This window comes from Plecotus auritus (genome assembly GCF_963455305.1).
Source record: "Plecotus auritus genome assembly, chromosome: 8".
NCBI lineage: Eukaryota > Metazoa > Chordata > Mammalia > Chiroptera > Vespertilionidae > Plecotus > Plecotus auritus.
The window spans coordinates 152,485,958-152,512,159 of NC_137782.1; the positions used below are offsets into that span (position 1 = coordinate 152,485,958).

At 46.4% G+C, this 26,202-nt stretch overlaps 1 protein-coding gene across 1 annotated transcript in view; it reads left to right on the plus strand.

Moving 5' to 3' along the window:
* THADA (THADA armadillo repeat containing) overlaps positions 1 to 26,087 on the plus strand; it is a 316,640-nt gene extending 290,553 nt beyond the window's left edge. Inside the window, exons 37-38 of the mRNA XM_080685255.1 lie at positions 22,257 to 22,426; positions 23,463 to 26,087. Coding sequence (XP_080541381.1) covers positions 22,257 to 22,426; positions 23,463 to 23,858 — 566 coding nt within the window. The 3' untranslated portion in view covers positions 23,859 to 26,087. The remainder of the gene's footprint in view (positions 1 to 22,256; positions 22,427 to 23,462) is intronic.
* Positions 26,088 to 26,202: the final 115 nt, after the last annotated feature.

The following is a 26,202-nucleotide window of genomic DNA, read 5'->3' on the forward strand; positions in this document are numbered from 1 at the left end:
AAAGTTATCCATGACGTATCCTTACCTGAAAAATGCAAGTAGTGGAACAGAATGTATGGAATGATCCCATTTTAAGCTATAATAATAGTAGTTATTATTATATACTAGAGGTCCGGTGCACGAAATTCGTGCATGGAGGGGGGGTGTCCCTCAGCTCAGCCTGCACCCTCTCCAATCTGGGACCCCTCGAGGGATGTCTGACTGCCCGTTTAGGTCCAATCCCAGTGGCATCGGGCCTAAGCGGGCAGTCAGACATCCCTTTCACAATCCAGGACTGCTGGCTCCCAACTGCTTGCCTGCTTGCCTTCCTGATTGCCCCTAACCGCTTCTGCCTGCCAGCCTGATCACCCCCTAACCACTCCCCTGCCAGCCTGATTGATGCCTAACTGCTCCCCTGCCAGCCTGTTTGCCCCTAACTGCCCTCCCCTGCAGGCCTGGTCCCCCCCCCCCCCTCCACTGCTCTCCACTGCAGGCCTGGGTCCCCCCCAACTGCCCTTCCCTGCAGGCCCCATCGCCCCCAACTTCCCTCCTCTGCTGGCCTGGTCACCCCTAACTGCCCTCCCCTACAGGCTTGATCGTCCCCAACTGCCCTCCCTTGCAGGCCTGGTCCCTCCCAACTGCCCTCCCCTGCTGGCCATCTTGTGGTGGCCATCTTGTGTCCACATGGGGGCAGGATCTTTGACCACATGGGGCAGCCATCTTGTGTGTTGGAGTGATGGTCAATCTGCATGTTACTCTTTTATTAGATGGGATAGAGGCCTGGTGCATGGGTGGGGGCCAGCTGGTTTGCCCTGAAGGGTGTCCCAGATCAGGGTGGGAGTTCCCTTGGGGCGTGGGGCGACCTGGGCGAGGGGCCTGTGGTGGTTTGCAGGCTGGCCATGCCCCCTGGCGACCCAAGCGGAGGCCCTGGTATCTAGGATTTATTTATCTTCTACAATTGAAACTTTGTAGCCTGGAGCAGAGCCAAGCCTTCTGCTCGCTCCGTGGCAGCAGCCATTTCTGTTGGGATTTATTTATCTTCTATAATTGAAACTTTGTAGCAGAGGCCAAGGCAGGCCAGGGCTGCGGGAGCTTGGCTTCCTCCATCACCGGGGGCAACCCTAGCCTCCTGCTCTCTCCAGCTCTGTGGCTGCCACCACTTCTGTTGTGATTTATTTATCTTCTATAATTGAAACTTTGTAGTCTGGAGTGGAGGCCTAGGCCGGCCAAGGCTGCAGAAGCTTGGCTTCCTCCATCGCCGGGAGCAACCCTAGCTTCCTGCTCTCTCCAGCTCTGTGGCTGCCGCCATTTTTGTTCAGATTTATTTATTTTCTATCATTGAAACTTTGTAGCATTGAGTGGAGGCCTAGACCGGCAAGGGCAGGCGGAAAGCTTGGTTTCCTCCATTGCCGGGGAAACCTAAGCCTCCCTCCTGCTCTCCGTGGCGGCAGCCATCTTGGTTGGGTTTATTTGCATATTCGCTCCTGATTGGCTGGTGGGCGTGGCTTGTGGGTGTAGCGGAGGTATGGTCAATTTGCATGTTACTCTTTTATTATATAGGATAAGTGCATCATATTTTAAAGTCAAGAAGGCTATATATTATGAATTATAGTCTCTGGGGTCTACTGAGACATGGAAAGGAGCACAAATGCATGAACTGGCTGTGTGTGCAATCAGAGTGCATAGCAGGGCGAAGGGGATAGAAGAGCACATGCTGTCTCCACTGTAGCCAGTTGTTGCCATGTGTTACTTTGCCATGTCAACCTTCACCCCAGCGTCCCTGGCCCAGGACTCAGGAGCAGCAACTCTTTCTGTGTCAGCCCCAAGATGGCCTCTTGGCTCCTTGGCAAGGGCAGTCGTGGTGGCCCCTGTCACCATCACTCTGTTATAGTGTCTAAAACTGAGTTTAAGCTGTTTTTTAGCATCCTGTGATTTATGGACTGTGTTTTGTTTGGTTTTTACTTGTTTCTTTGTGTTCTGCAAGTTCGCTCTCTACCTCAGAACCTCCAATCTCTTGGGGAAGACCCACACGGGCCAGGTCACCCTCAGTCCCAATGTATAGAGTTACTCTTTTTAAGTCTCTTTAACCCTTGGCAGGGAGACAGGCCAAGCCCATCTCAACTGTCCTGGAGGGAAACAGCAGGAAATGAACAGCGTAGGGAGGGGAAGACTTGAGAATTGATATCCCCCAGTTGCTGATTTCCATCCTGTTAGCAAAATCTCGGTGCTGCTTCACTCCTTATTTCCAAAGGAAATGACCTTCAACTTGATTTCCCTCACGACCCTTTGTGTCAATATTGGCCTGGTCATTAAGGCTCCAGTCCAAAGAATGGTTGCCTCTGGAGTAGGGTTGCCACATTTAGCAAATAAAAAATATAGAACACCCAGTTAAATTTGAATTTGTAAACCACAAATAATTGCTTTTATATGTGTGCCCCATGCAAATTTGGGACATACTTACACTAAAAAGCTATTCATTGTTTATCTAAAATTCAAATTTAGTTTAGCATTCTCTGTTTAATCCAATGATTCTTCTCCAGGGGGCTCATATGGCTCCGCCATTCCAAAAGTGGGGACATCTGACAGTTTAAGGGTAAGGATTAGTAAGAGTTGTAAGTAATAGTTACCCGCTAATAAGCCTTGCCCTTAGGGCACTACCAGTCACTTCCCCAAGATCTACTGAATGCCCCCCTTTTTGTACCTCCTCCCCCTCTCACTTGCCTGAGCTTGGGCCATGGTGCCGGTCTCTGGGCTTTCTCTCCTTTAGTCTATGGCTTTCCGCTACACTCACCTCTCCTTTTTCCTCATTTTGCTCTCACTGGTCCATAACATGTAATTAAAGTTCACATATTTGAGTGTTGGTTATAATTACTAAATAAGGTTTTATGTTCCTTTCTGTAATTTAAATAGCAGGGAATTTAACTTCTTGTGTATGTTTCATTTTCCTTTTATTGATACTGGCCTTAAGTTCATTTTTAGCTATATGAATCATCGACCTTCACCTTGAGCAAAAGAAAGGTCTCCCATTTCCAGAATGAGCTCATATGCATCTTCCTAAGACAGATGCCACCGGGGAAGGTGGGAATGGAATAGATTGAGTGTGGGGACAATAGAGGATCCTACTAAGTTGACCCATTCAGGGGAGAAAGAGGCTCAGAAGCCTCCTGCACTGCCCTAAAGTCTAGCCTTTTGGAATCAGGCACAGCTGCCCAGGGTGGACACACCTCTCTCATCTTTGTGACTGACTACCTGATACTTATCAGTGAGAAGCAGAAGGATATTATTCTGGCTCCCTCCCCAAAATAAGTGGGTTCTGGACAATTCTCTGAGCTCCCACCATGATAGAACCTCTGGTTTCTTGTTGCTGCCCTGAGGGACTCTGATTTCTGTCTGCTCTTCCCTGCCTTTGTTTCTCCATCTCCACTCTCCACCCACCAACAAAGGGACCTCTACCCGTAACCGAGGAGGTGCTTTTCCATCTTGGAAAAGACCTCTGAAGGGTAGTGCCATGTTGGAGAGACTATAGTGATCTCTATCTTGAACTAATCGGTTCTACTTTCTTGGCCTCAGTTTCATCATCTGTAAAATGGGGGTAATCACATATTTCACAGAATAGCTATATTAAAATATGAATAAAAACAAGTGTCAAAAAGTGAACAAGTTTCCATCCCCAATCCAAAAGCTAAATTAATTTTTTTAATGCTGGAAAGCCAGAAATTTGCTATTTGTTATAGAATTGTTTTTATTTACCAAATAGAGAAACTTACCACTTTATTTTGAAGGTTATCTTTTTATTCCTTCTATCATAGACTCATGAACACCTAGGTGTTCTTTTCTGTCTCTCTTTTCAAGAAGGGGGAAACTTAAGAGGCTGAAGAATAGGTATGTCCCTCTTGACATTTTATCACGTTTCAGTAGAAGGGGCTCTGGCTCTTTTCTTTTTTAAATCCTCACCCGAGGATATTTTTCCATTGATTTTTAGAGAGAGGGAAAGACAGAGAGAAATATCGATGTGAGATACATCAATTGATTGCCTCCTGCACAAGCCCTGATAAGGGCCCGGGTTGGGGAGGAGCCTGCAACCGAGATATGTGCCCTTGATCAGAATTGAACCCAGGACCCTTCGGTCCACAGGCCAGCGCTCTATCCACTGAGCCAAACTGGCTAGGGCTGGCTCTTTCAAAAGTTTGACCTAATGGTTTGTGACCAGGTTGAGGTATCTTCCTTACTCTGTAGAGGAGGCAGTGACGTGCGTTTGAGTTCAACACTTGCCAAATGACTGTAGCCACCCAAAGAATTTTAGATCAGATCTTTCAACTGTGATGGGAATAAAATAACAAAGCCTCACCCATCCTGAGTCTATTGCCTTTTGCTGAGCAAAGTCATGTCAGCTTTTAGTACCGAGGCTTTACCCCAGCTGGAAACCCGATAATGAGTGAGGCTTAAGAATCTGAGCTTCCCAGAGTGTGTGGGAAACTGAATATTAGAGGCCATATCATTCCGACTCCGATACTTGGACGGAGCTTGTGCATTCCCTTGGTTACAACCACTGGGGACTCCGAAGGCTCAGAGATTTCACCAGAGCCTTGTCTCAGCAGTTGTTGAGGGGCCCAGGCCCCTGGTCACCTTGAAGTTCTGTTCAATCCTCCCCTTTGAAGCAACCCCACAGCAGCGCAAAACAATGAAAATCAGCCACACCCAGGGAAACTCGTGTCAGGGAAAGAAGGCCACAGCAGGATCAAAGCCTCCGGTAACCCAAGAATTCCTCAGCAGCTCGAGCCCCTTCATAATTATGGTTTGGAGATTTGCCAGAAAGCAAAACCACTTAGCATGCCATATTTAACAATGAACAGTTTTCTGTGTTCATAATCGTCACTTGTGCAGAGCAAATAGGCACCTTGAACAAAGGGCAGGGGATATATGTGTGTCTATGAAATAACTCGCACTGCCTTAACCTGAGGCATGTCTGCGGAAGAATGTGGCACTTCCCTCTGCTCTGGTACCTGTTTTATGAGTAAGTTGGAGAAAGGCTACATGCCCGGCCCCCATCCCCACCCTCTACAATAAAAAACAAACAAATTCTTTAACCCAGAATTTTCCAAACTTGTTTAATAGTCAAATCTTTTTTCCTCCTTTGGTTGGTTTTGGAATTTGGACTTTTTATGTTTTAAATATCCACTCACATTCTGCCCTGGCTGGTGTGGTTCTATTAGCTGGGCTTCGTCCTGTGCACCGAAAAGTTCTGTTCCTGGTCAGGGCACATGCCTGGGTTGCAGGCTCGACCCCTAGTGGGGGGTATGTAGGAGGCAGTCAATTGATGTTGCACTCTCACGTTGATATTTATCTCTTTCCCTTCCTCTCTCTCTAAGAAATAAATATCTACTAACATTCTAAAAAGCCAGTGTCTCAAGGAAATAATGGCCAAGGAGGGTAGGAAGCAGGGATTTAGACCAGTGGGAAGATAGAGAAAACAAGTCCCAAGCCTGAAACAAGACCATAATGAACATGAGTTCTGGAACAAGGTTTGTACATGAGTTTGGAAACCACTACTCCCCTCATCCCCCCGACCCTGTTTCGGTATCATTGTTTGTTTACGTAGTCGTTTATTCAACAAACATTTGTCAGTGGGGGAAATTAGAGAAGAATGGCTACTAGGAGGAAAGTTCATCAGAAATGAACCTTAAAGAAGGGGTATAATTTCAGTGAGGGAAGATGGGGAGCACTCCAGAAAGACGGGTGACCAAGGGTGAGGCCTGTTCAGGAAAGGAATGAATCAGTATGGTACAAGCCTCAAGTGCATGAGTAAGGTGAGTAAGATGAAGCTGGGATGCAGCAGAGGACCTTGGGATCAAGCAGAACTCTGTCACATACAAAAGTGGAAAGTCCCAGCCAACCCACTTCAGCACAGAGGGGCATATTGGATCATATAAGTGAGAATTCTGGGGCGAGGGCTGGCTTCAGATGTGGCATAATCAAGGGCTCAAACAGTGTCCCAAGGTCCTAATTTCTTGCCATTTCTCCCCCTGGCTGTTAGGGTGGTTCTGTTTTCAGATAGGCTCTCATTTCCTTTGGAGTTGGAAGATGGCTATAGCAGTTCCAGCTATATCTGTGTCACTAAAATCTCATTGCTTTTTAATGGCTCTGGTTGGGTTCCAGGCCCATCCCAGAACTTATCTCTGAGGTGGGGGACTTGATGCCCTGATTGCCTTAGACCTGGGTCAGGTGTCCATGCCTGGAGTCGGGGGCAGGCTTAGGCCCACTCAAACCACATGGACCAAAATGTGTGGAGGGGCTGGCTCTCCAGGGTGAGATGGGGATACTGCTATCCAAAGAAGGTGAATGGAAGTTAGGCCACAAAAACAACAGATGTCACTAAAATCTGGAGTTCGGGGCCAGAGAGTCTGGATACCATTTGCACCAGAGAAGCAGTAAAGCTTTTTGAACAAATAAGTAACGTGATCAGAGCTATGCATTAAGATTAATTCTGTTGCAGTTTAATAGCTGCCATATGCTTGGCACATGCCAGGGGCTCAATAAATATATATTGAATGAGAGAGATAAACGGATGGATTAGGAAGAGAATGAAATGAAAGGTAGGGGGCATTCCTAGGAGGCCATTGTGGTAGTTTGGGAGGGAAGCTAGCAAAGGAAGTAACGAAGACCCATCAAGAAAACCAAGAGGCTCCATTGTCATGAAACTCAAATAAGGAAAAACTATCAAGAGGACAGGGTTGGTCAACCATGCCAAACACTGTCAAAAGGTCAGGTCAAAGAGGATAAGGATTGAGAAAATCTCATAAGAGAGTTGATAAAGGGTTGAGTAGTGGGAAGTGAGAAGCCATCTTCAAAGAGTTTAGAAGTCAGGAGGAGATAGGCAAATAAAGGGCCCGAGTGTAGAGATTACTCTGTAACCTCATCTGTCTTCTCATCACCCCCCTTCCAACTCAGCCAAAAAAAATGCTCCTTCACCTCCCCACATTCTTCAGGCAGTACCTTATGCCATTTCCATGAACTTTATCCGCCACGATGCCCTTCTCTCCCATGTGTCTTTAGGCTCTCCTCCCTCTGCAGGGCTATCTCTCATGTAAATATTGACTTTGCTCCTTTGTCCTAAAACCACATTTCCTAGACCCTGTTCTGCCTTCAAGCTAATGCTTTAAAAGAATCATTAGAGAAATTCTGAAGGTGGGGAGGACAGAAGATTGAGTTTATATTGAATGTCCCTTGTAGAAGACAAGATTATCTGTAAGAATGAGTGGTTAGGGAGTAGGATATATGGACAGGAAGAAAGCTGGAACAGTTTATATAGAGGTTCAGTTAGGAGTGACTAAAAAAATGAATGAAAAGAATTGCCAGGGGACAGTGAGAGGCCAGCTGAGATTAAATAGCATGAATTTATAGAGAGCCTAATCAGCATACTGCCTCTCTTCAACTAGAATCTGTAGCTGAAAGGGAAACAGTAGGTTTGGGGAGAGGTGGTTATGGAATACTGCTGAGCCTAGTAGCCGGTCAAGTTGACCAAGGGATTGGCGGGGGGGGGGGGGAGGGGGGGAGGCGCTAGGAAAAGCATCACAGACCCAGGGATATGGAAACGGGTGGGCGGCGGGCGAGAGAGAGGCAAGCAATGGCCATGAGAAGGGTCAGGGTCAAGGATATAGTCGGGATTAGAGTGATTCGGTAGTTTCAGTAGAAGAAATAGGAAGTTAAAAAGCTGTATTAGGGCCTAGGCCATGTGGCTCAGATGGCTGAGCGTAGTCCCATGCACCAAGAAGTCACCAGTTCTGTTCCAGTTGAGGGGGACCTACCCAGGTTATGGGGTTGATCCCTGGCGGGGAGAGATGTGTACAGGAGGTAGCTGATTGATGTTTCTATTTCTTCCTTTCTAAAAATCAATAAAAACATTTTTTTTAAAAACGTTGCATTAGGGATATTAGAGGGGTCATATGGTATAGGAGCCATAGTGTATATATAGACTATGTGGTTTAAATCCCATATCCTAACCTGTGTCTCTGCTTATCATTAAGAACTTATGATAGTGCTTGCACATAGTAAGTGCTCAATAAATGTCAGCAATGATGACGTTCATTTAAAAGTGATGAAAAAGCTTAGAATTTGAGATCTTGAAGTTGAAATCATTCTAAGTAATGACAAATTCTCAGATGCCATCATGGTTATTGGGAGTAGAGTGAAATTGGAGATGGAGAGTGTTGGAATTGAAGAATGGTCAAACCAAATACTGGGAGGGACATCTTCATGGATATTGAAGTCACCTGTGGGATGGCAGGAAGTCTGTGTCAATGAGAAAGGCCAAGTCTCTAGCTAAGGTTAAAAGGAGTAGGAGGGTGGTTAGTATGGACTTCAAAAGAAGGGATATTATTGAGTGAAAAGGGGGAGAGGATTGTCTAGAAATGGCAGGACACCCGAGTCAGACTGAGGGAGAGAAAGAACAGCCTCTACTGGAAATTTAGGAGAATGGCAGCTTCTGCCAGGAGGAGAAAGGAACAGAGAAAAAATAAAAAAATACGGGGAATTTGCTCACAATAGAACAGATTTCTATTGAAAAGAGCGGTTTTTCATAACAGCTTTTAAGAAAAACCGTTCCCCGAGCCTGTAGGCCAGTCTGAATAAGGCATGAGGGTGGAGGAGGAAGTGGAAAGGAGGTTTTGGAGTAGATTCCTGAGAAAGCCAATAGAAGGAGGCTCTGCTCCCTCACCTTGATTGTAGGTGTGCAGCATTAGACAAGCTGGCTCAGGACTGTGCGCCGGTGCTGGGCATGTCCTGGCTGGACACCACTCCCTGACAGCCCGCCCACATCTCCGCTCTTGGGGGGACACAGTGCTGCATGCATTTCCCAGATAGAGGGACCGGGAGAGCTGGGTTGGGGGCTTCTGCATTAGAAAGCAGGCGAATGGCTTTAAAGGGAAGGAAACAGGACACCGGCAAGCTTCGTGGCTGCGTTCTCTTCCAAAAGCACTGCTCTGTAATGTAATTGAATTCGGACATGTTTTTTGCATGACGTCAGGGAATAGCCTCCCTTAAAAGCTTTCATGAAAAAGCACAACTATAAAACAGACTCGGGCAATGAAATAGAAACCAGATGAGTGGGTCTGTGTAATTTGGTTAAAGAGATTTCTCCTTGCAGCTTTGTGATCTGATCTCCACTCTGCATAAAACTCTTCACGGGATCCACTTACATATGAGTCTTACCTTGCAGGTGCTTTTAGATGTAAAATGTCTTGTTTTATTACTGAACGTGATGAGGTACAGGAAAGCAAGGGCTCCTTCCACAGTGGCTGTTAGGTCTGCCCTCCTAAAGCTTGTAACCTTTCTAGTCCTCCAAGTCCTAAACTTGTCCTTGTTTGAGCCCAGCCTCATGTACACCTTCATCTCTTCACCCCTCACATCCCTGCTCAAGCTTAGTCTTTGAAAGATGTGTCCTGGGGAATCATACTTATGGAAGAGGCATTTCTTACCCACCCCCTCCCCCTTTCTTTAAAGCCTCAGGGACACAGAAATGAATTACCCATCAGCCTCTGTTCTTGGCACACTTTCTGACTCCACCCCAAAGAGGTCCTTTCTTTTCTGTATTTTTATTTTTTATTGAGGTGGAAGTCACATAACATAAAACCATTTTAAAGTATACAATTCAGCCGGCCAGCGTGGTTCAGTAGTTGAGCATCAACCTATGAACCACGAGGTCACAGTTTGATTCCCGGTCAGGGCACATGCCCAGGTTAGGGACTGGATCCCCAGTTGGGGGGAATGCAGGAGGCAGCCAGTCAGTGATTCTCTCTCATCATTGGTATTTCTCTCCCTCTCCCTTCCTCTCTGAAATCAAAAAATATATTTTAAAAAATAAAGTATACAATTAGATAGCACTTAGTATATTCATTATGTTATGCAACCATCATCTGGTTTCAGAGCATTTTCACTACCCTTCCCTCCCCCCTTGCCCCCATGTTCATTAAGCGGTCACTCCCTATCCTCCCACTCCTCCTAGCCCCTGGCAACCACCAGTCTGCTTTCTGTCTCCAAGAATTTTCCTGTTCTGGATATTTCATGTAACTGAATCATGTATGACTTGTTGTGCCTGGCTTTCCTACAAGGTATAAGGTTTATATGATTCATCCATGTTGTAGCATGTATCAGTACTTTGTTTCTCTTTATGCCTGAGTAATTCTATTGTTTGGATATATCATAGTTTGTTTATGTACTCACCCATGGTTGGACATTTGAGTTGTTTCTACCTTTTGGCTATTGTGAATAGTGCTGCTATGAACATTCATGTAAAAGCTGTCATTTGAGTACCTGGTTTCATTTCTGAGTATATACCTGGGAGTGGAACTGCTGGATTATATGGTAATTCTGTGTTTAACTTTTTGAGGATCTAGAGGTCTTTTCTTGATGGATATTCTCCTAAGTCTGCTCTGGCAAAGAATGTTAGGCGTATACCACCCTATCCCTACTCTCCAAGACATTTTGACCTCGTTATGCTCGATCTGGAAGGAAACCGAAGGAATAAAGTTGAGGAACCAGGAGTTTCTGTGGAAGTGAATAAGGCCACCAAAGAGATGCTGGTAATCAGAAGAAAGACAGTCTGGGTGAGGGTGGGGTGGGGGAGGGGTGGAGTGGGATGGAGAAGAGGTGAGGTGCTGAGAGGATTTGGGGCCCCTATAAAATATTGTTGTAAAGCAGGGGAAGAATTTAGTGAGAAAGAAACTCAGTTGCCCAGAATGAAGGGAGGTGTGAACCTAAAACACGTGGCTGGTATGGCCAATGCTCTAGTGATGGAGAAGTGATACAAGAGAGCTGTGGTCTTACTTATTCCTGTAACAATGGCGTAGGGAGCCAGGCAGAAAGAGCCTTTCATGCTAAGGACTTAGAACATTCAGGCTTTGAGGAGCCACTGACGGCTTTTAAGGAGGCTTTAGAAAGATCACCTGACCACAGGGTAGAGGATGGCTTGGAGAGGATGACAAGACAGGAAGCAAGGAGGCTGGTTAGAAGGTTACCATTGTTCTTAAATGAAGACTGGTGTGGGCAAACCTGGGAGTGAGTGGGGATGGAAAGGCAGAACAGCTAACTGTGGGTACAGAAGTGAGGGCAAGGACAAATGCCACTGAGAAGAAAGGGCAGGAAGTAGCAGAGGAGAAAGCTTCGGAGAGCCCAGGGAGCTCCAGAGCAGTGTGCGCATGACCAGAGTCAGATAAGAGGTGAGAGAGGCCCTAAGTTTAGGGACAGGAAGGTTGTGGAAGCAGGCCAACTACTACTTCCTGAGTGAGGACCCAGTTCAGAAATTCTATGTAAATTTAAATATAAATTTTTAATCTGAATTATACCAACTGATTTTCATCAAGAAACATTTTCCTGCCCTAGCCGGTTTGGCTCAGTGGATAAAGCATCGGCCTGAAGACTGAAGAGTCCCGGGTTCAATTCTGGTTAAGAGCATGTACCTCGGTTGCAGGCTTGATCCCCAGCCCTGGTTGGGGCGTGTGCAGGAGGCAACCAATCAATGTGTCTCTCTCACATTGATGTTCTCTCTCTCTGTCTCTCCACCTTGCTTACCCTCTCCCTAAAAATCAGCGGAAAAATACTCTCAGATGAAGATTAATAAAAAAAAAAAGCCCCCACACACAAGAAACATTTTCCTATGTAACTCCATCAAACCAATTTAATTCCTTGATCAATTCTCTGTGTAGATCAGTTAAACCATTTTGAATCTTCTCCCTTATTTTCTTTTTTAATAAGAATTTTTGGGTTTTTTTTGTTTCTTGTGTTGTTGTTTTTTAATTCTCACCTGAGGATATGTTTATTGAGTTTAAAGAGAAAGGAAGGGGGGAGAGGGAAGAGAGAGAGAGAGAGAGAGAGAGAGAGAGAGAGAGAGAGAGATCGGTTGCCTCCTGTACATGCCCTGACCAGGAATCAAACCTGCAACCTAGGTATGTGCACTAATTGGGAATCGAACCCACAATCTTTTTGGTGTATGGGAGGACACTCCAACTAGCTAAGCCACCAGGCTGGGGCTCCCTTATTTTCTTAAGTAAATATGTATAAATTGAACAATGAAGAGTTGATTTTTGGTCAAAGATTTTAATCAGTAAGAGTTTTACCATCCCCAGTTTCAGACGGTCAGTTTTAATGTGTGCACATCCCCCTGGTTGTTGCTGCTGTAATCATTATTTGCAGTTTTCAGTGTTACTAACAAAGTGACGACTTTGGTCAGTTACTGTGAATGTTACCGTGTGTTATTTAGCCATTGTCAGCTTACTTTTATGTTGACTGTTTTTACCAGTAACATTCATGGCAAGATCAAAACATCCTCAAGGTCAAAAACAACCTGCTCCTTTTCAGAGTTCCTCTCCCTCCTAATCCTTCCTCCCACCCTCTGGTACAGGACCCCTAACACCAAGATGCTCTTCCTACAGCTCCTTTAAACCCATCCTGCAGCAGTGGGCTCTTCTCTCCTTTCTCGTTGCCTAAGAACCCAGAGCCTCACTGCCCTATTTTCTCTGAATTGTTTTCTTTTCCCTGGCCTGTTTTTGAAGAGAGGTTTTCTGTGGCCTGGCCCGTCCCTCCCCTCACCCCAGGCTTGGCCCTGGGCCGGGGCAACAGGTGGTGTCTGATGCCTTCTGAAGGTGGACATGAGTTCCAGGGAGGCTGCTAGAGAATGCGGGTCACAGGGCACAGATAGGAAAGGCCTGGGGAAACCTGGGAGTGAACTTTGTTTCAAGATATAAACTTCCCAGGAACTTTGAAATCACAGGCACTGAACATTATGAGCACTGTTTATGCATCTTCAAATCACTTTGTGTGTTGAGGGGTTATTTAGACCTTGATTTGCTGGTTATATACCATGGGCTGTTTTGTTCTGTTTGGAGCTGTAAAGGCCTGGGAGTGAGGAGGGGAGCTTTCTGGATTCTGGGTAAGGCTGGGGCATGGTAGTAGTGAAAGCCCTCAGGAGAGAAAAGTGATCTTCTTGGACTTGTACGATTTCAAATTTCTAGTGTTCAGTTACACTTCGGGACCATCTGCACCCATGACCTTCTATATCCCACCACTGTGTTGGGGGAGCTGGGCAGCCCCCATTGAGGCTCTGCTCTGTGTCCTGTCCCTGACTGGGCACGTCCTCAGGGAGCTCAGCGCCTTGTGGCCATGACAGCTCTGCTGAAATGAATCAGTTATTTGGTTTCTTCCTCTCTCCCACCCCAAGCCCTGAATAAGCTGAAAGGGGTGAGTTTGGGAGTGGGGGGCCAGGAGGAGTAAGGGGGTGGGGGCACTGCGGGCCAGAGAAGCTTCAGGAAGAACTCAAAAGGAGCTAGTCAGTCTTCAAGCTCAGGCTGAGAGTCCCCTGTAAGAAAGAGAAAGAAGTTCCAGTAGTGAAATAAGCTAAAGAAAACTGGAGTGACTTCAAAGAAAGGGAAAGAGAAATTGCAGGATCCGAGCTCATCGCTGAGGAATGTGGAATGTGTCTGCAGACCCATTGAATGAACTCTGCCCAGGCAGGGGAGAGGAGGCTGATGGAAATGGGGTGTCATGTTGCCCCGGTGCCCCCACCACAGGATGTGTCCTGTTTATAGGCATCCTCATTGTACCCCACCTCTGTCAAAGGCTCTTTTGCCTGCCTTCACAGCTCACTTGGCAGGGTCAGGGAGATGGGGAGAGAGGGTTACATTGCCCCTTCCAGGAAGAGTGCTTTGGGGTAAGTGACCCTGCAAAGAGGAATAAAGCACAAGGCACTTACCTTACAGGAAGAGGTGCAGGTGGAGGCCAGTGGTACCACCAAGGAGCAGGCAGAGTGCAGGGGAAGTACTGGAGAGGGCAGGGCTCACTTGGAGGGAGGGGCTGACTCTGTACCTTGCACAGGAAAGGCCTAACATGGTTCAGGTCAAAGGAATCCCTGCTAAACAGAGGGAATGCCAAGTGTGGCCCAGACGCTGTTGTTCAGAACATCTGTGGTCTGGACTCAGCTCATTCCTCACCTGTTGCCCCTTCACATGCCAGGGCCCCAGGGACAGGCCTTGGTTATGCTGGAACAGCCAGGGTGAAGCCCACGTGCTCCTCACTCCATTCCGCTGAGCTTGGGAGGGAGCCACAAGCAGCAGGGTGGTGAGCTGCACACAAACTGGGTATCACTGCAGCACCCTGAAACTCTTAGCAGCTGGTGATTGCCGCTCCCCACCTCCCCAAGCCGAAAGTCCCTGGGAGAACCAGGTCTTTTTCAAGGCATTGTTGCCTGAGGGTAATATTTGTTTGAATCCATTTCTTAATCTTTGGTGTGGTTGGAAGTGAACAAAATGCAAGTATTCTTATAAGCTTTGAGCTGTGATTTAACCAGCTAAATTTCATTTAATTTATCAACCCCTTTTTGGTGAAGTATGACCCTACTGAATAAGAAATGCACACTTTGCCCTAGCTGGGTAGCTCAGTTAATTAGAGCATCGTCCCAATACACCAAGGTTGTGGGTTCGATCCCCAGTCAGGGCACATGCAAGAATCAACCAATGAATGCATGAATATGTGGAACAACAAATTGATCTCTCTCTCTCTCTCTCTCTTTCTCTCTCTCTCTCTCAAATCGATTTTTAAAAACATGTCAGAGAATTGAAAAAGAGGAAAGATACCCAATTCTTTTTTTTAAAAAAAAGTGCATACTTTTAACTCTTATAAATTGCTTATTTGTTTTCATTCATGTTGTCTATATTCATTTTTCTAAATCCGTTAGGAGGAATGTGTGTGTGTGTGTGTGTGTGTGTGTGTGTGTGTGTGTGTTTATCTAGGTTCAGGTAGACTGTGAGTTCTTTCAAGGCAGGCACTGTGGTCAGGCTTCATCCCAGCAACTGGAAGGAACTTGGGCACATAGTGGGGTTTTATTTTTATTTTATTACTAGAGGCCCGATGCACAAAATCATGCAAGGGGCTCGGCCCCCACAGCCGCAGCGGCTGCCTCTGCCTCGGCCGTGGCTTAATCTGGAAGGTCGTCCGGTCTAATTAGCATATTATGCTTTTATATTATAGATAACAGCTTTACTGAGATATACCATATACATACCACATAAGTCACCTGTTTAAAGAGTACAATTCAATGGTTTTTAGCATATTCATAGAGTTATGCAACCATCAGCACAATCAATTTTAGGACATTCTCATCACTCTGAAAAGAAACAGCACACCCTTTAGCATCCCCCCCCCCCCCCCGTATTAGTTTCCTGTGGCTGCTGTAGCAAACAGCCACAACCTTGATGGTTTAAAACAACAGCAATGTATTGTCTGACAGCTGGTGGGGGGAGGGGCGCAGAAGTTGGAAATTAAGGTAAGAAGCAGGAAATTAAGGTGCCACACTCCCTCTGGAGGCTCTGGGGAACAATCCAGTCCCGCCTCTTCCAGCTCCAGGAGGCTGTCAGTATTTCTTTGCTTTTGTCACTCCAGCCTCTGTCCTTATCTTCACATCGCCTTCTCTGTGTGTCTGGTGTCAAACCTCCCTCTGTCTCTCTCTTATTAAAACATTTGTGATGGCATTTAGGGTCCACCCAGATCACACAAGATTATCTCCTCACCTCAATGTCATCAACTTAATCACACCTGCAAAGACCTCTTTTCCAAGTAAGGTAATCTCATAGGTTCCAGGGACTTGACATGGATATCTTTTAGGAGACCATTTTTTCAGCCTTCCATACTCTCCATGCCCCCAGCCCAGATGTAATTCACATACCATAAAATACACCATATTCAAGTGTACATATGTACACATGTTCATATATTCATAAGGTTGTGCAACCTTCACCACTATCTAATTCCAGGACATGTTCATCATTTGAAAATGAAACATATTATCTATCAGTAGACAGTCCTCATTTTCCCCATTCTCCAACCCCTGGCAACCACTAATCTGTTTTTTTGTCTCTATGATTTGCCTATTCTGGACATCCTATATAATAAAAGAGTAATATGCAAATTAACCATCACTCCGCTACACCCACAAGCCAATCAGGAGCAAATATGCAAATAAACCCAACCAAGATGGCTACCACCACAGAGAGCAGGAGGAAGGCTTGGGTTTCCCTGGCAATGGAGGAAGCCAAGCTTTCCGCCTGCCCTTGCTGGCCTAGGCCTCCACTCAAGGCTACAAAGTTTCAATGATAGAAGATACATAAGTCCAAACAGAAATGGCGGCAGCCACGGAGCTAGAAAGAGCAGGAGGCTAGGGTTGCCCCCGGTGATGGAGGAAGCCAAGCTTTCTGCACACCCTGGCCGGCCCAGGCCTCCGCTTAAGGCTACAAAGTTTCAATTATAGAAGATACATAAATCCCAACAGAAATGGCTGCCGCCACGGAGCAAGCAGAAGGCTTGGCTCCGCTCCAGGCTACAAAGTTTCAATTGTAGAAGATAAATAAACCCCAGATACCAGGGCCTCTGCTTGGGTCGCCAGAGGGTGTGGCCGGCGTGCAACCCACCACAGGCCCCTTGCCCAGGCCGCCCCACGCCCCAAGGGAACCCCCACCCTGATCCGGGACACCCTTCAGGGCAAACCAGCTGGCCCCCACCTGTGCACCAGGCCTTTATCCTATCTAATAAAAGAGTAATATGCAGATGGACCATCACTCCAACACACAAGATGGCTGCCCCCATGTGGTCAAAGATCCTGCCCCCATGTGGACACAAGATGGCCACCACAAGATGGCCAGCAAGGGAGGGCAGTTGGGAGGGACCAGGCCTGCAAGGGAGGGCTGTTATGGGCGATCAGGCCAGCAGGGGAGGGCAGTTGGGAGGGACCAGGCCTGCAAGGGAGGGCAGTTGGGGGTGACCAAGCCGGCAGAGGAGGGAAGTTGGGGGCGACCAGGCCTTCAGGGAAAGGCAGTTGGGAGGGACCCAGGCCTGCAGGGGAGAGCAGTAGGGGGGGGGGGGGGACCAGGCCTGTAGGGGAGGGCAGTTAGGGGTGACCAGGCCTGCAGGGGAGGGCAGTTGGGGGGGACTAGGCCTGCAGGGGAGGGCAGTTAGGGGTGACCAGGCCTGCAGGGGAGGGCAGTTAGGGGTGACCAGGCCTGCAGGGGAGGGCAGTTAGGGGTGACCAGGCCTGCAGGGGAGGGCAGTTAGGAGCAAACAGGCTGGCAGGGGAGTGGTTAGGGGGTGATCAGGCTGGCAGGCAGAAGCGGTTAGGGGCAATCAAGAAGGCAGGCAGGCGAGCAGTTGGGAGCCAGCAGTCCTGGATTGTGAGAGTAATGTCCTACTGCCCTGCCCGTTTAGGCCCGATCCTATTGGGATCGGACATCACTCTCACAATCCAGGACTGCTGGCTCCCAACTGCTCGCCTGCCTGCCTTCCTGATTGCCCCTAACCGCTTCTGCCTGCCAGCCTGATCACCCCCTAACCACTCCCCTGCCAGCCTGTTTGCTCCTAACTGCCCTCCCCTGCAGGCCTGGTCACCCCTATTGGGATCGGGCCTAAACGGGCAGTCGGACATCCCTCAAGGGGTCCCAGGTTGGAAAGGGTGCAGGCTGGGCTGTGGGACACTCCCCTCCCCCATGCACGAATTTCGTGCACCAGGCCTCTAGTTTCATATAAGTGGAATTGTACAATATGTGGTCTTTTGAATATGAATTCTTCCACTTAGCATAATGTTTTCAAGACTCATCTGTGTTATAGCATTTACAAGTACTTCATTCCTTTATGGCTGAAAAATATTCCATTGTATGGCTGTAACACATCTTATTTATCCATTCATTGGTTGGTGGATATTTTGGTCATTTCCAATTAACAATGCTGCTCTGAACATTCATGTACAAGTTTTTCTTTGGACATACGTTGGTTTTTTCCCCTCTGAATTGTATCCCTAAGAGTGGGAGAAACTGAGACTTTTCCAAAATGGGTGCACCATTTTACATTTCTACCAGCACTGCATGAGAGTTCCAGTTTCTTCACATCTTCACCATAACGTATTACCTGTCTTTTTTATTATAGTTATCCCAGTAGTTTTGATTTGCATTTTCCTGATGGTTAATGATGCTAAGCATCTTTTCATGTGTTTATTGGTCATTTGTATATCTTCTCTGGAGAAGATTTGTATATCTTCTCCAGTCTTAATAGATCTCTTGCACATGTTTTAGTTGGGTTATTTTTCTTTTTATTATTGGGTTTTAAGAATTCTTTGTGTATTCTAGATCCAAGTCCCTTGTCACATATAGGATTTGCAAATATTTTCTCCAAGTCTATGAGTTGTCTTTTCACTTTCTTAATGATATTCATTGAAACACAAAAGTTTTCAGTTTTTATAAAGTCTAACTTTTGTTGCTTGTACTTTTACTGTCATATTTAAGAAATCATGTGTAATACAAGATCACAAAACTTTACTCCTATGTTTTCTTCTGTGAGTTTTATAGTTTTCGCTCTTAAATTTCAATCTTTGATACAGTTTGAGTTAATGTCTTTATATGTTGTGAGGTAGGGGTCCAATTTCATTATTTTGTGTGTGAATATCAGTTGTCCCAGCTCCGCTGGTTGAAAGGACTATTCTTTCCCCCCAGTTAATGGTTTTTGGCACCCTTGTCAAAAATTGATTGACCGTAAGTGTGAGGGTCTAATTCTAGATACTCAGTTCTATTCCATTGATCTATATGTCTGTCCTTATGCCAGTACCACAGTCTTGATAATTGTAGCTTTGTAAGTTTTATTTTTAAAAAAATATATTTTATTGATTTTTTACAGAGAGGAAAGGAGTGGGATAGAGAGTGAGAAACATCAATTCAGCTGCCTCTTGCACACTCCCCACTGGGGATGTGCCCGCAACCAAGGTACATGCCCTTGACCAGAATCGAACTTGGGACCCTTCAGTCCACAGGCCTACGCTCTATCCACTGAGCCAAACCGGTTAGGGCGCTTTGTAAGTTTTAAAATCTGGAATTATGAATCTTCTAGTTTTGTTACATTTTTCTAATTGTTTGGCTGTTCTGGACACACAACAGGTTCTTCAGACACACTTATTGCTTGGTCACTTGCTTTCTTACTTCCTTGAAGGACCAGTGAACCTATGGAAAGCCTGGCTGGCCTTCATAGCTGGGTGAAAAAATTCTCTCCTTACTCTTCAACCGCCTTGTGAAGGGGATCTGGACTGTTCTGCCTGAGCTGTCTCATAGGTTCCAGGGACTTGACATGGATATCTTTTAGGAGACCATGGACTTGACATGGATATTTTTTAGGTAGTAAAAGAGGGAATGTGATGGGATGAATCTGGCCCCTTGAACAGGAGACCTAAATCCAACTAATTGTCTTCCCACCCCTTTCCCAGCTTTCCTTCCCCTTTCCTCCTCATCTTGCAGGGTCGGTGTTTGGGTGGTTATAATTCCATCTGGATCCACTTGCAGCCAACGCACCAGTTCTCCTCTTGTGCCTCCGTTACTCCCATCCCTCTCCTTCCACTTCCTAAGCATGATTCATGGCCAAATGGTGCAGGAGGGAGGATCTCTGTCCTGGTAGGTGTGGCAGTCTGGCCTTCCTTGTGGCATCTCTGGTCAACTGCACGTGTCCTTGATGGACCTAATAGCAGGGTTGCCTGAGCTGCAGGTTCTGATTTTGCTGGTACATGAAGGTTTTGTCTTCCCTGTGGGGCTTTCAGCCCTTGCCTTAAGGAGACAATAAAAAAGAAGGGTGGGGAAAAGGGGGGGGGTGAGTCAAAGGGCAGATCTTTCAGAAAGGTTTCAAGATAAGCTGACCTGCTGCTGGTGCCACCATACTAAGGACTTACAGCTTTTACCTTTTTTTTCCCCCCCCTCAAAATATAGCCCTCAGCTGGGAGCTTTTTAAATGATTAAAAGTGATAAAACCAAGTCTGACTTCATCTCTATAGGGTGCAGGGAATGTTTCTCCACTGCCTCCCTGCAGGTTAGGGGGCAGCCTGTGCACCCAGGTCAACTTGGCCCAGTGCTACCATTACTGACTGTGTGGACTGGACCTGTTTACCCAACCACTAGGTGCATAGCTTCCTCTTTGTTCAATAGGGATACTTCCCTCATGGTGGTGGGAGCAGTTAGGGTTCAATAGAAGGAAAGTGTTTGCTATTATCAACAATAATACTAGTTAACCACTTATTGAGTGCTTTCTTTGTGGCCATCCCTATGTTAGTGTCCAGTAGGTAAAGGAAAGATTTCTTGATCTCAGAGCCATAAACTGGAATGTTCTGGGCACCTGCTTTGTGTTTAATCTGGTACTGCTCTTCATGTGTCTGTTTAATTCTGAGGTTTGAAAGATGCCAATTAATTCTACCTCCTCCCCAAATAGGTTCTAAACCAGGTGAGAACTACACATAGGAGTCAGGTAGAGCTAAAAACAGGGATTGTATTATAGGTGAAGGCTGGGCCAACACCTGGCTCAGACGTAGAGCCAGAATGCACCTTCATACACACCCCTTTTTCTGTTTCTCAGTTTAACTCCTGGTTCCAGGCTGCAGAGCCAGCTGTCTGGGGAGCAGAGGCACTAAGGGAAAGGTGTCCTGGGGGTTGATTTGGGGCTCTGAAGGTGGTAACATCGGTCCCTTGGGTGCATCCTGAGTCAAGGCTCTGCTCCTAGTGCTCTGAGTAATCCTGGCCCTGCTTATCTCGCCATAGAGACGGTGAGATCTCTGGAATGTTGTGCTAATTCTCCAAATCCATGCTCTGCACACACCATGAAACTTGTCAATTTCAGTTTCTTTATAGGCACTTAAAGCTCTGTGACTATACACAGTCACAGTGTGTTAACCTGGATTCCTCATCTGTGAAGTATGGTCATACCTAACCCATAGGATGTTGAAGGACTGGAGAGAAAGTACTTGGTCAGGACCTAGCGCATGATAGGCTCTCATAATAGGCCTCAGGCTGGTTCCACACCATGGGGAACTCAGCCTTCCATTCCAGACGCTGAGCCTTCTAGCCCTGTGTGCTCAGCCAAATGATCTGTGGGTTGGAGTTGGAAATGTGGGGCCAAATGGTCTGTGAGCTGGAGTTGGAAATGTCGATTTGGGAAAGACAAGGTCTCAACCAAAGTGGGTTATTGAAAGACATGCACTGGTGCATGGATGGATCTACAGAGGTTCATTGGGTGGTGGGGTTCCAGTCCCATGTTTCAGACCTCTTCCAGGTTGGGGGTAGAAGGGGCAAGGTTGTTTGCGGAAGTGTCAACACCCTGAGCCTCCCTTCAAACCCATATTTAGGACTGTCTCAGGCAAGATGGTGAAGTAAGCAATGGTTTCCCCAAGGCACCCACTTCCTCTTTCAGCAGCCTTTACCCAGCCAGCAAGGAAGACGAGTGTCTGAAAGACGAAGTCACTATAAGACTGGGCAGCAAAATCTGAGCTAATCCCAGCCCACCGCCTGCTGTTGTACAGCTTGTGAACTGTAACACGATAGTTTTTGCATTTTTAGATGGTTGGGGGAAAATCAAAAGAAGAATATTTTGTGACATGAACATTACATGAAATTCAAATTTTATTGGGACATAAAGTTTTATTGGAACACAGATGCAACCATTTGTTTACATATTGTCTATGGCTACTTTCAGCAGAGTTGAGTAGTTGTGACAGTCTGAAATATTTACTGTCTGGCCCTAGCCGGTTAGGCTCAGTGGATAGAGCAACAGCCTGGGGACCGAAGGGTCCTAGGTTCGATTCTGTTCAAGGGCACATACCTTGGTTGCAGGCTCCTTCCCCGGCCTGAGCCCTAATTGGGGCTCATGCAGGAGGCAACCAATCAATGAATTTCTCTCACATCGACATTTTTGTCTTACCCTCTCTCTTTCACTCTCTCTAAAAAAAAAACAAAAATCAATGGAAAAAAATCCTCGTGTGAGAAATACACACACACACACACACACACACACACACTGGCCTTTTAAGAACAAGTTCTCTGATTCCCTGCTAAGATGTTAGAGATTCTCTGTGTATGTGCCCAGTGGGATTTGCTGCTGGAGAAAGGGGAAAACCAATGGAATTTGGGCATTGTGGCAGGCCTGCAGAGGGGACACTGGGTGGGAAGTTTCCTGATAACCTTCCATTTACACTAGGCAGGCTAAGGGGAGCTAAATGTCTAGTCCTACAGGTGTGCTTGCTCCTATCCACACTGAGAGACTAGCTGTGTAGACAGCAAGACTCAGAAGTGGGTTAACAATCTTTAGTGAGTCTATCCCACCAGCTTCCCTGCCAGGCTGGTGGCATTGGTGTTACCTGAGGCCCTTCATGTTCCCAGAATCCCACAGAGCCTCCCTGGGTTGACCCTGAGCAGCACACTCATTTCTCACCTCTCTTGTTTCCACAGAATTTGCCTTCTGCCAGGTGGATGCCTCCATCGCGCTGGATATGGCCCTGGTTGTGCTGTGTGACCTGCTCCAGCAGTGGAACCAGCTAGCTCCTGCACTCCCAGTCCTGCTGGGATGGCTGTTGGGAGAGGGTGATGACCTCGTGATCTGTGTAGAGAGCGAGCATCAGGTAGTCCGGGGTCTTGGGGCAGTGGAGGTGAGGTGGGAGTGTTCTAAACCCACAGGATACAGCACTTATAGGCTAACTCAGCCCAACATGACTGCTGACACATGCTTCTGGATGCTCAGAAACTTTCCAAATGACCATGGCAGCCTGCTGAGCGCTGCTGGGGCAGCTCTCATGCTGGCTTTTGGGGTTCTGGTCTATGGGGAGAGAGGACTTAAAAGAGGCTCCTTGGAAGTTGAGAGTTGAATTATGGAGAATTGTATTAGTCAATAGTGGAGGAGCCAGGGGCTCCATGTGGTGAGGTCTGAAGGTGAAACATTTCCAGAGAATCAGGGTCCTTCCAGGGTATTTGCTGACTGAAGAAAACTATTAGCCCCATCCAGGTGGGGGACTAGTCAACATACAGGAAAACCAAGGACTAAGACAAGCAGCAAAAGCATCTTCACAACTTCCCTTCATATCCACAGTATCTGACTTAGATGGCCTTCTTGGCATCACCAGCAGGCTGAGAGTTCAAAAGCAGCCTGTTGATGGGAAATTGAGAAACAAGATAAAATTTCTGTGATAAAATGGCCTTGAAAATCCCCAACATTATAAAAATTTAATTTCATACTCAGAGACTAGGTAGTATCTCGTGATTGGTAGTTTGCTTTTGTTCTGCTGCCGGGAGTTCCCTTCCTCCCTCCTCTCTGATTTCTAGATGCACCTTTATGTCTAGGGCCCACCCCCATGTTGAGATCCCCTTTTCAGCACCAGGCCCCCAAAATATCTTGGCTTGGAACCACAAACACATCTTTATCAAAGGTCATGTTAAGTCTGGAGAAAAAAATTCCTCTCCGGTAGAGACGTACGAGTGAAAATAGAAGGTGACCTTCAAGGCTGCAAGTGGTGTGTGTAGCTGGTGTTGACAGGCCAGAGTGGGCCCTCTCTCCGGTGGGGGAGGGGACACGCCTCTTCTGCATCTGGTAGGACTCTGATCTGGACTGGGGCTTGCAAGCATCCCCTGTAAGGTTGACTTTTGGCTTTTCATTTGATTTAGGTGGAAGAAGACTACCTGTTTGAAAAAGCAGAAATCAACTTTTGGGCTGAGACCCTGATCTTTGTAAAATACCTCTACAAGAACCTCTACCATCTCCTCTCCAAGTCCAGCTGGTGTCCCCTCAGCCCTGAGAGGCTCTGTCATCTTCAAAGGACAGTGTCAGAGCAATGCCACCTCCTTTCCCAGCTCTTCAAAGAGCTGCCACCACCTGCTGCGTTTCTGAAGACAGTGGAGTTCACGAGACTGCGCATTCAGGAGGAAAGGACCTTGGCTTGCCTGAGGCTGCTGGCCTTTTTGGAAGGAAAGGAAGGGGAAGATGCCCTAGTTCCCAGTGCTGCTGACTCTCCAGCAGAAGCAAATAAGTTAACTCTTCCAGGAACAGAAATGGCTTGTTGAAGAAAGAAGACTTGCTGGAGGGTGAGGGTGGTGTGGTGGGGTGAGGGTGGATTAGTCCCCACTAAACCTGCAGGAAATATGTTGAACATAAATTCACTTTTTTTTTTTTTTTTTTGCCCTTCATACCTCCCCGACTTCTGTGAGTCCAGTCTTTCCACAGAGGAGTTTTTCATCAGTTCACTCATTCAAGGCAGCCTGGTTTATTGCAGCTACTGTAGGAAGTGAGGCTACCACGTTGAATATTTGCTCTGTTCCCAGGTGCAGGCCACCTGTGGGCCTGAATTAGCCTTTTTCATCCTCCAGGACTTCTAATGTCCAGCCATAGCCGGCCTGCATTTTCTGTGAATTGACTGCATAGAATTGGGTTTTGACATATGATTCCCCCCCGCCTTTTTTTTTTTTGGCTGGATGTAGGAGCTGGATTCATTGGCAAATGGCCCATTTGGTCAGAATTCTAAACTTTATTCCATTTTAGCTAAAGCAGAAATATGTTCCAAATGTTGGATGGATCCTGAGAGTATTAAGGATCAACTTCATACAAATAGGGGTTTTCTTTATTGCCTGCATGTGTGAGTCCTGAGTGACCTACACATGCCATTCTAATTATTAAAAGAGCCATTGAGAGCTCCTACCCCAGAAAAAGGTGTTTGTGCTAATGCTAGGATACCTGATTTAGCCACCCAGTGAAAGCATAGCCTCTTGGCTGTTAGAAGGAACCTGGGGAAAGGAGAGCCAGAATAAATGGTGTATTTGATGCCTACACTGTTTACTATCATTTTCTTAGTGACAATAACAAAGGGTTTCTTATTTAGGAGCCAGAAAATACATTGATCCATTTCAGTGATTGAATCTAGCAAGCCTAAGGGTTTTCTGCCTTTCCAAGCCCAGCCCTCTTCCTCAGACACCCAGCAGGTGTCACTCTTGCATACATTTTGCTGCTGGTCCTGTTTTTCATTGACTTGCCATTTTTAATTTGTTATTTCAGAGTAAGTGTAACCCTCAGGCAGTTATCCTGAAATTCGTAGCTTGGATGGGTCATAGCCTCATCCACATTCATTTTTCATCCTAGTTATCTGAAAAAGCCATTTCAGCAATCATATATAAACCTGGCCCAGCTTTTAGGATCTGTAAATATTTTAAAATACTTTTCAGGTGAGTAGTCTCTTAGAATTATATTATTGATGTTTGAGGGTCTGAAGAGGCAGTTTAGAGGAGAGTTTGATATGATCATTTTCTACTGCAGAAAGGCTTATATTTCAGATATAATTTGTCTCTCTTTGAAGAAAACCACCTAATACTAAAAATACAGCCACACTAGAAGTATTAAAAAATGGCTCTTTAGGGAGGGAGAAAAGTTGACTTCATGTCCAAAGTTTTGTCTTAATGAGAATATGAGATTTTTTTGTTGGTTTTGCACCATTCAGCTCAAAATGTGTTTTTTTGTGATCCTAAATTAATTTCCTGGTTAGGCATCTGTGTGGCTCACACACACACTTGATGGGAGGTTGCCAACCTAATATTTCTTTTGTTCTGAGAAGGCCTGGCTGGTGAGAAGTCAGGAAATAGTTGGCATGATGTGCTGATAACCATGGTAGAATATTATGAAACTGACCCCAGCAAAGTCCAGCATTCCCTTTTTTTCTCCTTTTAAAATGAAATACAAGCAGTTGCATAATAATAAAAATGTTTTACACCAGCAGGTACTCTGTACCAAAGCATGTACTATATAGCATGTTTATATGTTATCTCCAGAATCCTTCTACCAAGTCTACATAACTGTTGACTAGGCAGAATTACCCTAAGATTTGATCTTGGTTGGCTGTGGACAGCCTGGAAGGACAGGAGGGACAGATATGTCACTGGTTTTGTGTCTGAAATCCTGTTGCTCACCTCCAATAGCAGTGGCTAGGGAAATGGCTATCCTACACCTTCCTGATTCCCAGGGAAACTGTAGAATACCCTACTGTCAGGGCCACCCTCAAATTGTTGTCTTTGGAGTCATTTCAACAAAGAACAAAACAGAACAGCCAGGGTTTTAGGAGTGTCAGCCACAGCAGGCCAGCTCTATCTAGGGGCCAGAGAAGGCTGGGTCAGTCATAAGAATGAAACAGTCACCCACAGACAATAGTGTGGTGAAGGCCTGGGGGGACGGTGGTAGAAGAGGTCAATGGGGGGAAGGGAGACATATGTAATACTTTAAACAATAAAGATTATATATGTAAAATGCTGATATGCAAAGTGTCCCCTTGGGAGTTTGACCATTTGCTATGACATGCGCTGACCACCAGGGGGCGGCGAGAAACGAAGGAAGGCCCTGGCAGGCAGCTGGGGAAGGGAGGCCCCA